This window comes from Phaseolus vulgaris, chromosome 11 (assembly GCF_000499845.2).
Source record: "Phaseolus vulgaris cultivar G19833 chromosome 11, P. vulgaris v2.0, whole genome shotgun sequence".
NCBI lineage: Eukaryota > Viridiplantae > Streptophyta > Magnoliopsida > Fabales > Fabaceae > Phaseolus > Phaseolus vulgaris.
The window spans coordinates 45,279,239-45,294,193 of NC_023749.2; the positions used below are offsets into that span (position 1 = coordinate 45,279,239).

Consider the following 14,955-nt stretch of genomic DNA (forward strand, 5'->3'; position numbering starts at 1 on the left):
CTACTATCTACCAATGTCATGGACCTTACCTGGTGATAGTTATGTTGCTAACAAATTTATTGATATGGTTTATTTGCATCATGTTTATAATGTGGCCATTTCTTAATTAGAATTCTTTAATTGGCAATTTGTATAAGAACGTCCTCCTGCATTTGACACATTTATTCGCTCACTGATGTTATGTATTGTTGTTTTGCATGGTCCTTCAAAGGAGTTCACATGCGATGTTTTAATCGATTAATGAGAAATGGGATGTGTAGAATTGGGTAGTGGTTGGATGGAATTTTGTGCATTACATGTTCTTCGAGAAGGTAACAAACTGTATTTTGAATGTGATAGTGAGAAGCCCTCGAATCACATTCGGGTCATTGTGGTTATGGACAAATCATATAAGTAAATGTTTACCTATATGATTAATATTTGTGGTTATATTTAGTTGTTACTGTATCAGTTTTATTATACTTCTATGTTGGTTTTATTGATTAATTTTATATTTATCATTAGTTGGCATAATTGGTTGTGTTCAACTCCATATGCTTGTTTCCATACAAAAAAACATATTATTATTTCAAATTGCATGTTAGCAGAATAAGCACCCCATCTTAGAGTATTGGCTTTGGCAAAGAAACAAATTTGGTTTTACAATTCAAATTGGCTTCATTTAGGATTTTTTTCATTCAAATGTTGTAGAATGGAAATATAAATTAAATGTAATGTAATTTTCGTTTAATATGTAAGTTGTATTTTGTTAATTCTATTTTAATTTCATTTCAAAAGTGTTGTGCATTTAATTAAAATTTAATGACTTCTCTCCATTAAAAATTGGAGCTCTGAATATAAATACTAAATTTCGGTTAATAAATTAAAAACAAAAATAAAAATTACATATTAAAGGAGAGTAAACATCACAAGTAAATGATAACGAAAATGCAGTTATTTCATTCATGAACAATTAATAAAATTCAATAGAATTGAATAATTTTTAATTTTAATTATAAATGAACTTAATACAAATTATACAAAATTTTACTTTTTCGTAAAATTGTTAATAAATGAGCACTTCAAAATTGTTAATAAATGAAGCGGAAATTAAAAAAATTTCTCGTTTTAATAGAAGTTTTTCATTTTCATTATTTTGATTATAAATGTCTCATCTTGAAATTTATAATCACTACTCTTGCATATAGCATTTCAAACCGTTTTTAAAGGCTCACTTTTGCAGAAAATCTTTACCTATTATGTTCTTTTGCTGCATTTCTATCATTTTTGGTTGCTGCGTTCTTCTTTTATGGCAAACCACCTCCAGAAATTTTGCTTTCGTTCATAATCAATGGCATGCAATGGAATAGGTTCTATTTTGTTCCCTTTCTGTTATTTTATAGTTCATCTTTTTCCATGATTCCTCCATTTAATCTTCAAGTAAAGTGTTTTATCGTCACTTTTGTACCTGAAGCAATCCTTGCACTCTTTTTTTTTTTTATCTCTTCATCTTTTAATCTGGGTTATTAGCTTTTTTATATTTCTCTTTCAAAGTAAAATAATCTTCTAAATTTGTAATTAGGGTTTGGGGTTTGTTTATTTAATACGCCAATAAAGTGTATTTTTTTACTAACTGCATCATTTCATTTTCCACATTCTTTTGATTTCTTTGATGTTCCGAAATACATTTTTATGGTTTTCATTGTGATATATTGTTTTCTTTTATGTCATTTCAGTTTTGATCCAACTTTTAAAGATGTTTTTGCTTTCTAACTCTTTTAAGGCATTTACTGAAATTAAATTATATCTTTTGAGTACATGTGTCCTCTTTTGTTATTGCCTATTTGACAATAAAGTGTATTTTTTTGCTATCATTTTTCACATTCTTATTATTTTTTTGAAGTTCTGAAATACACTTTTTTTAGTTTAGTGTGTGAAATGTTTTCTTCTTTCATGTTCATTTCACATTTGATCCAACTTTGAAAGATTTTTTGTTTTCCATCTATTTTAAGGTATTTTGAAACGTGGCCTGTTTTTCATTGTCCCAGAAAAAACTAATTTGACATCTTTATATTTGTGTTAGTATTTATTATACTATTATTTATTACCATCTAACATAACTATACTCTCTCTCACATTTCTCATGCACTCTGACTTTGCCGTTTACATTTTTCAAGAAAACTCCATTGACGTCTTCATTTTTGTCATTCCCCATGATGAACTTCATCATGAACTTATGGAAGCGTATTTCCTCTTCATAATATTTTTGTTGTTGTTTTCAATGATAACAATAATATAATAATATATTTATAATTATTATAATAAAATAATAACTTTAATCTTTATTGTGAAATGACAATAAAAGACATTAACTTTAATATTTATTATGTATATCGGAGTATATCTGTCGTCGTTTGCATTCAACAAAAAAAAACTCCATTGATGTCTTCATAATAATATCCTAATCTGAATATCTGAATATCTTGATTTCTTTATTTTAAATTATCAACTATCAATAATAATAATAATGATAATAAGAAAATATATTTAATTTTTAATTCCTTATTACCAACTTTCAATAATAATAATAATTGTAATGATAATAATATCTTAATATGAATATCTTAATATCTTTATTTAAGTTAATATCTTTTATAATTATGTATTATATATATTATATATTATACATATCTATTATGTCTTATGTATATCTTATGTATATGTCTATCTATCATAGATATATCCATTATATTTATTATTATGATTTACCATTTTCCTTTTTGTTATGCTTATGACTAATCTTTCGATAGTACCACAAATTCCAAATTTACAAAATTTGGATGAGATTTTGACAATGGAAACATAGGGAAGTTTCTAGACCAAGAGCATTTTAAACGAGGTATGTTGTTTTCTATATTTGGTTTATTTTACATTATTACTCACCAAAATCTAACATGTTCTTTCTTTTCAAATAGGATCATGCTTTTTTTAATCGTGCTTTTAGAGTTTGCCTCTGAACTTGGTACAAATTGGTTCTTGGTGGATAATAAATGTCATAGACATGTTGTTAAATACAATATGGATTTGTGCATTCCTGAGATCTGTGGAGGATGATTTGAATTCCGTAAATTTTATGGTCTTGAAGGCAATCATTTTGTATTTTTTCGTTATGTAGGAAACAACTTTTTTAATATTACTTTGTTTAAGGGAAAATCGAGCCCTTTATCTATATACAAATTTTATGATCATATCCAGAATCGGTGCCCTCTCATTCATGGTCCGAAGGTTCATTTTACTATTAAAATATATGTGCCATTCAAGCCATCTAGTAATTTTGTATGACATTTTTTACACTATTTGTTAACTTTAATTTATTACTCTATTAATTTATTTATATCCTTATTTGTCTGTTTTTAGGATCTACCTCTTGATTTTGCCAACTACATTTGGGGTAGCAAGTTAAAGTATATTGTCCTTCATGGACATAAGAGGCAAGTCAAGTGCAAAATTCTGATACGCCCACGTCCGAAAGCATCTATTAAATTTGGCTGTGGATGGAAAGAATTTTGTGATTGCCATAAACTTCGTGAATGTGACAAATTAATTTTTGAGCCTCATATTGGGATGAGCCTGATTGATATGAGGGTTCTATTAGTGGTGTGAACAGTTAAGGAATGGTGGTTTGCGAAGTACAATGTTATATTACAGTATTTAACTTAACAATTTTTTGTTTATTATAATAGTACAATAGTATGTGTTCATCATTCATTCATCACGTTTAGTGGTATTTTTTTTCTTACATGTTTTGTAGAAAAAAGGTAAGGCGAGGTTGTATTTTGTAATTATGTTGTTTTTAATATTCAAACCTCTTCTTTTTCATATAAAGTTGTATATTATGAATCCAACATTTGCTTTGTAAATATACCTATAATTGTCTTTAAAAAGGTTACAAGTATGTATTGCTACAGAAACCGTGTCTACTTTGACGCGTCTGTAAAGCCTATGTTATAGGTTTTTATGTTTGACTTTGCAAAAATAGTGTTAATAGATTTTGTAAGTCCTCCTCGCTATCTAAAAGCATAGAAAAGGGATTGATTTTTTAACACTCACATGTGCAATGTTATTTTTTTTATAATAGAATACACTACTTAGCAGCAACAAGAACTATGTACCGTACCACACCTCAAAAAGGTAAATGAGAGGTATTTTTTTTATATTTATGATTTATTTATAATTGTTATTATTTATTATTTGTTATAAAATAATTAATACATAATTTAGTTGTTTACCTCATTAATTAATATTAAATTCGATATTCTAATTAATATTAAAATTCTTTCTGTTATTTTTTAATAATTTTATGTTATTTATGTTATGCTTCATAAATATTCCTTTTATCATTTAAAATTCATTTTTTCTATTTTATGTAAATTTAGAGACGAGTGCAAATTGACTTCCAATGTTTCCAAAACTATGCTAAAATCAAGGATAACATTTCGGTGAGAACATATTTTTCATGTTAATAGGTTGCATTGTTAAAGATATTCTGCATACTATGCATTTAATTATTCAGTTAATGTTTAAATTTAATTTAAATTTTAAAAATTTGTAATGTGAAATTTTAAAGAAAATATTAAAAGTTACTTTTATATATATATATATATATATAATGTTGATAGGTATGTTCATCAAACTTCAGATAATTTAGAAGTTCTGGGTTTTTTCTTTGGTGTATACTATAGTGTGGTATTTTCGGTTGTTTCTTTTGTTGTCATATTCACATTGACATTTACATTGTGGTTTACGTAACAAAAGATCATGTCCAAATTGCAAGTTCATAATCAGATACATTATGTTATCGATGTTACTCCTGCAAAAGAGAATTGGAACATCATTGTTAGAGTTATACGTTTGTAGTTTGTTACTAATCTTGCTAAATCTAAAATTTCGTTTTCGATGGAGTTGATTTTGCAAGACAAAGAGGTTATACTACATTGACTTACAATACTTTGTTCGGTTACATATTTTTTTTGGTTGGAACATTAATTCTTACATCTTTATTTTTTTGTCATAATGATTTATGTTGTATTCTATTATAGGGTGTCATCTTTTTTATGGCAACGTGTATTCATCAATAATTTGAGCATCAATAATCCTTAGAAGTATAAATTCGATTTTTAAAAGTACCATTTTTTTTACCTTGGGAGAGTCGTGATCTTTTCCAATAAAAACAATTAGTATACCATCATAAAGTTTGTCAAAATGCATCTAATTAAGTTTAAAAAAATCATCTTTCTTTTTATTTTATATACTTTAATTTTTTTAATTTAATAGTTATAATGAATGATTGCTCCTGCATAGTTAAATTATTGTAGGGGTATTTGAGTTGGTGAACTTGATATACACTTTTTTGAATAAAAGGAAAGGTAAATTGTTCGACACACGTATGTGACATTTGACAATGCCTAAGTGTGAGTACATATGTTCCTTCAATCTTAATATTTTCAGCACCTAAACTTTGATCCCACCAACCGTTTGTTGTAAAGGGTGTTTTATAAAGTGCTTTAAACCCAAGCAAACTACGAAATCAGGAACTAGTGGGAAAATGTTTGTAACAAAAGTAAGAACAGTTCTCAATTCCTTGAACCACCCTTTGTCAATGCAGCTCTTGATAGATCGAAGGATCCAATCCCTCTTCCCAATTGCGTTGTACTCAATTCTGATCTTAGGAGCTGCAAGATTAGTCCTAGATAGTTTGAAGATCAACCAGAGCTATGTTTTGAGAATCTATGGCATGCCACAAGGAGGAAAAACCAGATTACCTGTTGCAGTTTTGCCAGAGGATCGCATTGAGGATAATTGCAATGTGTTTGAAGGGACTTGGGTGTGGGACAATGTGTCCTATCCTCACTATGAAGAAGAGAGTTGCCCTTACTTGGTCAAGCAAACCACATGCCACAAGAATGGCAGACCTGATTCTTTCTACAAGAACTGGAGGTGGCAGCCTAATGGATGCAACCTCCCAAGGTTTTGCCAATTGCCACCCTTCTATATGCACATTCTAACTTTCTATGTGCCTTTCTTTCCTATTTTATGATGTAAATCTTTTTACACTGACAATCCATATTTATGAAATTAAAATGTATTTTACTGACAAAATTTTTTTTTTTCTTCTCCTACTAGCTTCTCAGAAGCATAAGCAGAAAAGTATTTCATGTTTCTAGAGTAATAGAGTGAACAGTGCATCGTTGTTAAAAAAAAATCATTCACTTTTGTGACATTGGAACAGTGAGGTTTACTCTGTTGTTCTGTGTTTCTTGACTTCAGATTTAACGCTTTGAAGTTATTGGACATTTTGAGGAACAAGAGAATAATGTTTATTGGAGACTCATTACAAAGAGGCCAATTTGAGTCCATGATCTGTTTGGTACAATCTGTTATTCCTGAAGGAAAGAAATCCCTCCAAAGAATTCCACCAATGAAGATCTTCAAAATTGAGGTATATAAACACATGTCTCTCATGTATATAAACACCAAACTTGTACATAGTATTACTATATCTTATGATGAAATTGATTTTTTATGAAACTGTGTCAATTTTTTTTTTACCTTATTACTAAAATGGGATTTTTTTAAAAATAAAATAAAAGTCGTGTCACATGACACGACTTCAATGTAATTATTTTAAACTAAATTCGTGTTACATTAGCACGACTTCTTCACAATAAAATCTGTCATCTTGTCGCAACTTTTCCGACTTTAAAAAATACCCCCCATTTTATTAATAAAGGAAAAAATTACCCCATTTTTGTCAAAAAAAAAAAAATAACCATGAGATTGGAGCAGATCCAAAGTTCCTAAGAAATTTGGTAGGACACATCAATTCATACAAATGGGAAAATCTTACCCTAGTACCTGGAAATCATGAATGTGGGTCATATTAGTACTTTTCCGACATCAATATGTTAAATGTTCAAGAACTAATGATGTCAAAATCTGTAAATTTTAGGGACCAATTACTAGGAAGTAATAAGTCTAATCCTTAATTATTCAAAAAATGAATTTGGGGTTTCATTCTCACCAAACCCAGTTTTCTAAGATGTTCTGTAGCTTTGTTTTCTGTAGGAGTTCAATGCATCGATTGAGTACTACTGGGCTCCATTCATTGTGGAATCCATTTCAGATCATGCAACAAATCACACGGTACACAAACGAATGGTGAGACTAGACTCAATAAATAACCATGGCAAACATTGGAAAGGAGTGGACATTCTGGTGTTCGAGAGCTATGTTTGGTGGATGCACAAACCTTTGATCAATGCTACGTGAGTGTCCAAAATGCTAAGTGTAGTTCAATGTTCATAGCAGTAACATCATTCTTCCTTTACTGAAAAGGTTTGAAACATTTTTTGTTTAAGATATGGATCGCCACATCTTGTCAAAGAATATGAAGTTACCACAGCATACAAGTTGGCTTTGGAAACATGGGCTAGTTGGTTAGAATCAAACATCAAACCACTGACTCAAAAGGTGTTTTTCATGAGTATGTCTCCAACACATCTGTGGTGAGTTCTCAAACATTTTTCTCTGTAAAAAATTGTACAGTTTGAATCATCATTTTTATTTTTCTATGATATAAATAAAGTAGAGCTTAATTCTTTAGCACATCAAATGATATTGCTTAACAATTCTTAAATAAAGGTTCTTTAGAAGTGTCCTAAGGATAAAAAAAATGTTTTTCTACCTTATGAACTCTGTCAAGAGCTTCAAAACTGGAGTGAAAATTTATTGGAGTTCTCAAATCTAATGCAGATTATAAGATTCACAACAATAAGTTAAGAACTCAGTTATGATCCTTTAACAATGCTTTGCCTTCTAAGTTCAAGAAAATGCATTGTTTTCATAAGTGATTAAAGATCCATCTTTTTATCAGTCGTTTTTGTTTCTTGTTAGAGATGTCCCGAAAAGAGTTAAGATGAAAAAAAAATATTTTTGCTGTTTCCTATACAAATTTGTAAAAACGAAAGATAAGAGATGAAAATAATGTAATACTTTTATACTCTTTTTGTGAAAAAATTGTTTTCTAAGAGACACATGACATGTGTGATTCCTTTCACTTTTTTGGCTCCAAAAATTGTTTTCTAAGATAATTTCATGCTACTAGGATTTTAAATTTTCATTCAAAATCTATGGAAAATCATTTTTAAAACAAGTGTTCTAGAAACCCAAAGATCATTCTTTCCTATTTTTTTATCCTAATTTTGAAAATAGAAATCAAGCATGCTAGTATTTTGTTTGGAATGCAAAAGTGAACTAAAATGAATGATGTAAATAGGAGAAATTGTTGAAGCAGACATGCTTTAACTCATTCAATTCATGTTCCTTCATTTGTATTTGGACACTTCCCAAAAATGACTACTGATTTTCATTCTTCAGGAGCTGGGAATGGAAACCTGGAAGCAATGAAAACTGCTTCAATGAGTCATACCCAATCCAAGGTCCATATTGGGGAACGGGCTCAAATCTTGAAATTATGAAGATAATACATGATGCACTAAAGGTGCTGAAAATAGATGTCACCCTTTTGAATATCACCCAATTATCAGAGTATAGAAAAGATGCTCACACATCAGTTTATGGGGAGAGAAAGGGCAAGTTATTGACCAAAGAACAAAGAGCCAACCCAAAAGATTTTGCTGATTGCATTCACTGGTGCCTACCTGGAGTCCCAGATGCATGGAATGAAATCCTATATGCATATCTATTTAAGGGTTATCAAAACTTCTCTTGACATGAACAGAGAAGCCATGAAAGAAAGCACAAGCATCTCTCAAATGGGGGGCACACATTTTTTTCATGCTCATCATTCATTTTCTTTTTCAGAAACAAACACTTTTTGTAAACAGATGTAGATACCATTTAACTAACTATTAGTATGAAGTAGATACCATTTATACACCAAGTAAAACATTTTTCAGGTATGCAGCTTGAGGAAGAAAATAAAATAAAAGGCGCTTTTAAAATAACCAATGAGAAAAAATTATGATCACAAATAATTCATTATTACCATTTCTTTATGGAACTAAATAATGTAAGTTTCAGTATGCATTTCCACCTTGAATATGCAAAAAATAAAGAGCCAAAGCAATTGGTCTATCATTGTTTAAATGCAGTCTAACTGTATTTACAACAGCTCCCACTCAGATTCTGAATCATACTGCTCTTCAACATTCTTTGATTCCATATTCGTTCGGGTGCTTAATGGGAATAAAGTTTCTGAAAAATCTTGGCTAGGCTCAATATCACAGTCTCCATACCATATTGCTAACTGTTCATACTCCTTGGATAACCTCTTCTTCGAAGTAAATGCATCTTGGATTCTTTTCTGCATGAGAAAGAAGATCATAATGATACATGCAATAACTTAGTTCCAAAAATAAACTTCATTTCCTCTTCCTACCCTACCCATTTTATGTAAAACACAAAGAATCAAGGGAGATATATCAAAGCAACTGCATTTTCTTCTATTATAATTATAGTTTTTATAGAGTAGCAGATTAGCACTGGTGTTACTTGGTAAGTATTAAATTGTACAAAGCACAAAACACAAAAATACAATATCTACTTACTAAATAACTTTACACATTAAAACACAATTAGAGAGGCCAAGGAGAGTACCTTATATGATCTAAGCTTTCGAGTTCTAAAAGCGACTGCATGGAGTTCACCATCATCCACATTTACACATCTTTTGACTGCATGGAGTTCACCATCATCCACATTTACACATCTTTTCTCAAGCTTCAGATCATCATTCAATTGAATGACTTCCATGCAGGATTCAATCGAACTCACCGGTGATTTATCTGAACAAGCAAAAGTCACGTTAGACAGGAGACAATATACTTAAATGAAATGAAACATGTAATAATTAATTATAAGATTCGTAAGTGCAAAATTTGTTCCTATTGTTATTTTTTTTCACGTAATATACCGGATAATTTTTTTTATCTACATCACTTTATTTGAATTTTACACAAAATGAAATACTGGAAAAAAAACTAATGAAAATGGTAAGGTGTGGATACACTATATAACATGAGTGTGGATAAACCATACTACTTGCAAAAACAACAGGTTTGCACAGATAATACAGCACAGATGGCTTTAACTGTGCATAACATAAAGCCAAAAGGTCATATAGTGAAGCAAGTTATTCAGATATTTTTATTTTATTTTATCTGGAGTTCAAATTTTAGTCGATATATTATTTGACACGATCGTTTAATTGAACTATATCTGAACTGACAAGCCTCTTATAGCGCTGTATTGAGAAGAACATGTATGCCATTCCCAAGTCTACATGAATTATCCTGACATTATTTCATTGATCATGAAATATACTAGAAATGAAAGAAAAAATTCTCATAAATAGAAATTTGAAGATAGCAACCAACCTTCTGATTCCATAGATTGACAGTAACCAGAGAACACGAGACAACCCTGAGGTTCCGTGACTAGACCAGCTAGATGGGTGGAACATTCAGAACATGTATGAACCTTGAAACCATCTGAAATACACAGTATAGCATCACCTGGATTGCTTTTGCAGGATTCATTAAGCTGCTTTGAATACAGACTGCCCAAAGTTAAGAAACTACTCGAGCATGAAGGTTCTGTCCATGAAAAAGGCCTTTCACTTGACACTGAAACATCAGGTGAAACTTCAGCTAGTATACCATGTGTGTTCTGGTCAGCATTAGACGATTTACTAAACAAGGAGACATTAATTGATTCTTCCTTATCGAGAGACTGGGAACTCAACACTTCGGACATGGATGAATTTCTAGCCTTTTCTTCAACGATCAAACATGAATTTTGACGTGGATTCACAGCTCTGTTATCCTTTGTTCTGATTGAAACTTTGTAGTCAAAAGAATCAGAACAAGGTTCACTATGTATAGGGAATTCCAGAGATTCTTTATCTCCAATAGACATCATGTTCAATGGTTTAGGAACAGACTCAAGAGCAACTTCTTCAATGCTTGTATGGATGGTTTCTTTTGTAGACACAGAAGTTCTTCGGGAGTCATCATCAACCTCTTCCTGAGAAATGTGAGAATCTACCACGTCTAGGGAAACTAAGCAAGATTCATCACTAACTTCACTTGCGTGCCTGATATGAACACCACCTTTCTGAATATCAGCAGTATCAATGGCATTAGAATCATCAAGAGACTGGGAACACAACACATGGGAAGTGGATGAATTCATAACATTTTCTTCAGCAATCAAACATGAGTTTTTCCCAGGATTCACATCTATGTTAACCTTTTTTCTGATTGAAACTTCGCATCCACTGCCAAAAGTATCAGAAGAAGATTCACTGTGTATAAGGAATTCCAGGGATTCTGTATCTCCAACAGACATGAAGACCATTGGTTTAGGAACAGACTCAACAGCAATCTCTTCAAAGCTGGTGTGGAAGTTTTCTTTCTTTGACTCAGAAGTTCCTCTTGAGTCACTGCCAACTTCTTCCTGAGTGATGCAAAAATCTTCCAACTCCAGGGAAACTGAGCACGATTCATCACTCTCTTCATTTGCAAGAACACCAGCTTGCTTGTAATCAGCAATATCAATGGCATTGGAATCCATCAGTGCCAAATAACAATTATTGATGGGATTTTTCTTATCCCTTTTTTTATTATTATCTTTACAACAAGCAACTGACTCAACTGAAAAGTCAATGTTATTTGTCTCAGCTACCAAAAGATGATCTTCATATTTTGAACTGGCCAATGAATTAAAGGGAAGTAGTTCATGTACAACTCCAGAATAAAACTTTTTCACACTATCTCCAACATTCTGGACCTGATTCTCAAGATATTTTACAGCATCCTGAATACAACAAATAAAGAGGAAAAAACAAAGGAACTTAAAGATTGTAATGTAACCAACCTCAAACATGTTATACAAGTACAAGAAACTGAACAAGGATCAAAGCAACAAGTGGGAATCTGTAATTGAATAATTGAAGTTTTGCCTACCAGAAAAAGGAAGTTCTTTAAACTACCCGTGGATAGCAATGCTTTAATGTTATGATAATTGAAAAGCAATAATTTCAAAACCCTATCAGAGTCTATAGATTACACTTCACAAATCCATAAATGTAACCTCAAAACTATTCATAAAAGAATTGAATTCTTTAAACCAATATTGTTCCAAAAAACAGGTTCATTCAAAAAATTTATAAACAAAATTTTAAAAAAAATAAAGTCTTCTGTTTTTGTGGTTTTATTAAAATATAAATTACAAAATAAGGCAAAGGTGAGGAGGGAAGACAAACAAATGGAAAAGTAGAAAAGCAATAATGAAATAGTACCTGGCCTACAATATCATCCACCTCCAGGCACACTGCTTCAAACTTCTGGTAAATATTCCCAACCCAGTTATTATTTTTAAACCTCAAATCCATCATGAACTTGTAAAACTGTGCCAGGACCAGAGATTTCAATCCTCAGGTTCGTGAAAATACCATTTCAATCCTAGATAAAACTGCAACAACAGTGGAAGAGGATCTCACACATATTAAACAAAGAGTTACACACAAAAAGGTAATATGTCAAACAAAACTGTCTTTCACATGAAAATATACACACTATATGTTTCTCCTTAAGTTTTAATGCCTATCATAAAAAAAAAATAAAAAATCAATCCCACTCTTCAAAATTCAGCAATAATACCATGGTTTGAGCAGTATGTGAATTGTTATAAACCCTTGTCCAAGTCAACTCCTCCCTTTGAACCAAAAAATATTCAGCAATAATAATACATAAGTGAAACAAAAAGCTTTATCCTTAAAAGGAAATACTCTCACCGCTTTTGCTTAATAACAATAAAAAATCACTAAGGCAATTAAACAGGTACCAATACAATTCCTCCAAATTTCAAATTTTCACAGAATCTTTTCTGGCTCATTCTAGCATATAAACATATCTTCTAGAATCAACTCGAATTAAATTTAAAGAAGTCACGAATAGGACCCCCTGAATTTCAGTAGTCATCGTAACTAAACAATGTTACAGAAAATACACAATTCAACACTTACCGTGCTTTAATTGTGGATGGAATACCAATAACAACACAAGACAGCAATAACAATAACAAAACAATAATAATAACATAAACAACAACAATAAGAAGAAGAAGAATAAGAATAGTTAATAGTTCAGGAATTACCCAACTCTAACTTCCTCATATTATGGTGATGGAGCTATCAGAACCAATACAGTAATACATAAACAAGTTCTAAACATGCATGACGCACATATTCTTATCTTACTATGCAGCACAAAGGTGATCAAAAGATGTATATGTGGCTGCAGAACATTGAGTGACAGTAAAAACAAAAAGGGTATGCAAAAGATGAAAACTTGAAAGCATCCAGAAAGGCCCTGATCAATTTTCAGAGGAAACAAGCATACGGGGTATGATCAAAGAAGCATGGCCAGAATTCAGTTGAAGTAAATTATGGGATAATAAGGAGCATACAAAGAAACGGTGATCAGCAACCGGCAACGTGAGCAGCCGGTGACAGGCCAAACAGAACTGAAAGGCAAAGTGAGAAAGGGTTCTGAATTTGAGGGTGAGGAGTGGAATCAGAGGGTTTTAAGAAAGAAAGAAACCTTCGCTCAGAAACAGAATCAATTTGTTTATTGTTATTATCTTCTCTCATAAACTACGGAGGACGTTTGTTCAGGTAATATTCCTCTACTGTTTTTTTTTTTCTAATTTCTTTTTCTTAACTTATTACTTTTATTGTTTTTTTCAAATTTATTTTAAACTAAAATTTAATATATTCTTTTAAATATTGATAATTAAAAATAGACTAAGTTGCAATTTCCGGAATTTTATTTTCTAAATTTAGTAGTCATATTTAAAAATTCACAAATTTAATTTAGATTGCCAATTTTTTTACACACTTTATTCTTTTGTTTTGGGTTAATCCAACCTTAAAATTCATTTATTTAAGGTCTAATTTAGAAATAATTTATATCTATTATTTCATGGTTATTATATTTCATATTATATATTATAAAATAAAAAATTCATATAGTCGATGGCACGTGGTATTATTGTATTTTTTTTTTAAAAGCTATATTTTTTTTATTTTAATTCATAAAACTCATTGTTATGTCATAAATAATTGAGTTTAGGCTCCATTCAACTTTTTGTCCTTTTTAAAGTTAATTGAACCTTTAATTGGTATTAGAGCTAATCTTATGGGCTAGTTCTTAAATGGACTTGAGGTAAGATCCTTGGTACATTCAATGGAATTCGAGATAAAAATCATAGACATACCACCTCTTTTCAAAGGACAAAAGTATGAGTTGTGGAAAGAAAGGATGGTCAATTTTCTGAACTACATGGATGAACATTTGTTGGCTATCATTGAAGAAGGCATTCCAACTCTATTTGATTCATTTGGAGAGTTGTTTCCAGGAGAACCTGAAAAGATTAGCAAATAGACAGATACCAACTCAATGTCAGGGCAAGACATATCATAATATGTGCATTGTCTGAAGAAGAGTTTGATCAAAATGATCACCATAACTAGTGCTAAAGAAATGCGGGAGATCATTGTTGAGATAGAGGATAAAAAATAGATTCAAACTCATATGACACTGAGATTGACCACATCTATCTTATTGTTGACAAATTGGCACTAGAAGAATCTGATGAAGATATGTGTGATAAAATTGTAGCAGATTCATCAAGAAGCTCTTGAGTTGACGACTCTAATAAAGAGATAAACCTTCTTGATTTATATTCTCTTTGAAAAGCTTACCAACAAGCCATTATTACTAATATCCAGTTCATATATGCATATAAATATCTAAAAAAAGAAATTTAGAAATACTTGCAAGGATATTGAGTTTTGACAGAAAGAAAACCTGAATAACCATGATAAATATA

At 30.7% G+C, this 14,955-nt stretch overlaps 2 protein-coding genes across 4 annotated transcripts; one reads left to right on the forward strand and one right to left on the reverse strand.

Annotated features, from left to right (window-relative positions):
• Window positions 1-5,566: 5,566 nt before the first annotated feature.
• Window positions 5,567-9,093, forward strand: LOC137824865 (protein trichome birefringence-like 31). Its single transcript, XM_068630546.1, has 5 exons — window positions 5,567-6,006; window positions 6,307-6,478; window positions 7,105-7,304; window positions 7,398-7,544; window positions 8,416-9,093. The coding sequence occupies exons 1-5, from the start codon at window positions 5,585-5,587 to the stop codon at window positions 8,768-8,770; spliced, it is 1,296 nt and encodes a 431-aa protein (XP_068486647.1). The 5' UTR covers window positions 5,567-5,584; the 3' UTR covers window positions 8,771-9,093.
• LOC137824846 (uncharacterized) lies at window positions 9,020-13,756 on the reverse strand. Of its 3 annotated transcripts, XM_068630540.1 has the most exons (6): window positions 13,531-13,657; window positions 12,723-12,777; window positions 12,362-12,534; window positions 10,437-11,877; window positions 9,658-9,845; window positions 9,020-9,364 (listed from the first exon to the last, which is right to left on the reverse strand). In XM_068630540.1, the coding sequence occupies exons 3-6, from the start codon at window positions 12,455-12,457 to the stop codon at window positions 9,164-9,166; spliced, it is 1,926 nt and encodes a 641-aa protein (XP_068486641.1). In that variant the 5' UTR covers window positions 12,458-12,534; window positions 12,723-12,777; window positions 13,531-13,657; the 3' UTR covers window positions 9,020-9,163. The 3 variants fall into 3 exon arrangements, with proteins under 3 accessions (XP_068486641.1, XP_068486635.1, XP_068486628.1); XM_068630534.1 differs by lacking the exon at window positions 12,723-12,777 and having other exon boundaries at window positions 13,531-13,756; XM_068630527.1 differs by lacking the exon at window positions 12,723-12,777 and having other exon boundaries at window positions 13,219-13,714.
• Window positions 13,757-14,955: the final 1,199 nt, after the last annotated feature.

Bases quoted from the DNA above. Each gene is read 5' to 3' on its own strand.
- LOC137824846 (XM_068630534.1), bottom strand. From the start codon at position 12,457: ATGATGGATTTGAGGTTTAAAAATAATAACTGGGTTGGGAATATTTAC. The intron at 9,846-10,436 runs GTTGGTTGCTAT...TTGCTTGTTCAG, and splicing joins TCAATCTATGGAATCAGAAG to ATAAATCACCGGTGAGTTCG. The intron at 9,365-9,657 runs GTACTCTCCTTG...TTTCTCATGCAG, and splicing joins GAAAGCTTAGATCATATAAG to AAAAGAATCCAAGATGCATT.
- LOC137824865 (XM_068630546.1), top strand. From the start codon at position 5,585: ATGTTTGTAACAAAAGTAAGAACAGTTCTCAATTCCTTGAACCACCCT. The intron at 7,305-7,397 runs GTGAGTGTCCAA...TTTTTGTTTAAG, and splicing joins AAACCTTTGATCAATGCTAC to ATATGGATCGCCACATCTTG. The intron at 7,545-8,415 runs GTGAGTTCTCAA...TTCATTCTTCAG, and splicing joins ATGTCTCCAACACATCTGTG to GAGCTGGGAATGGAAACCTG.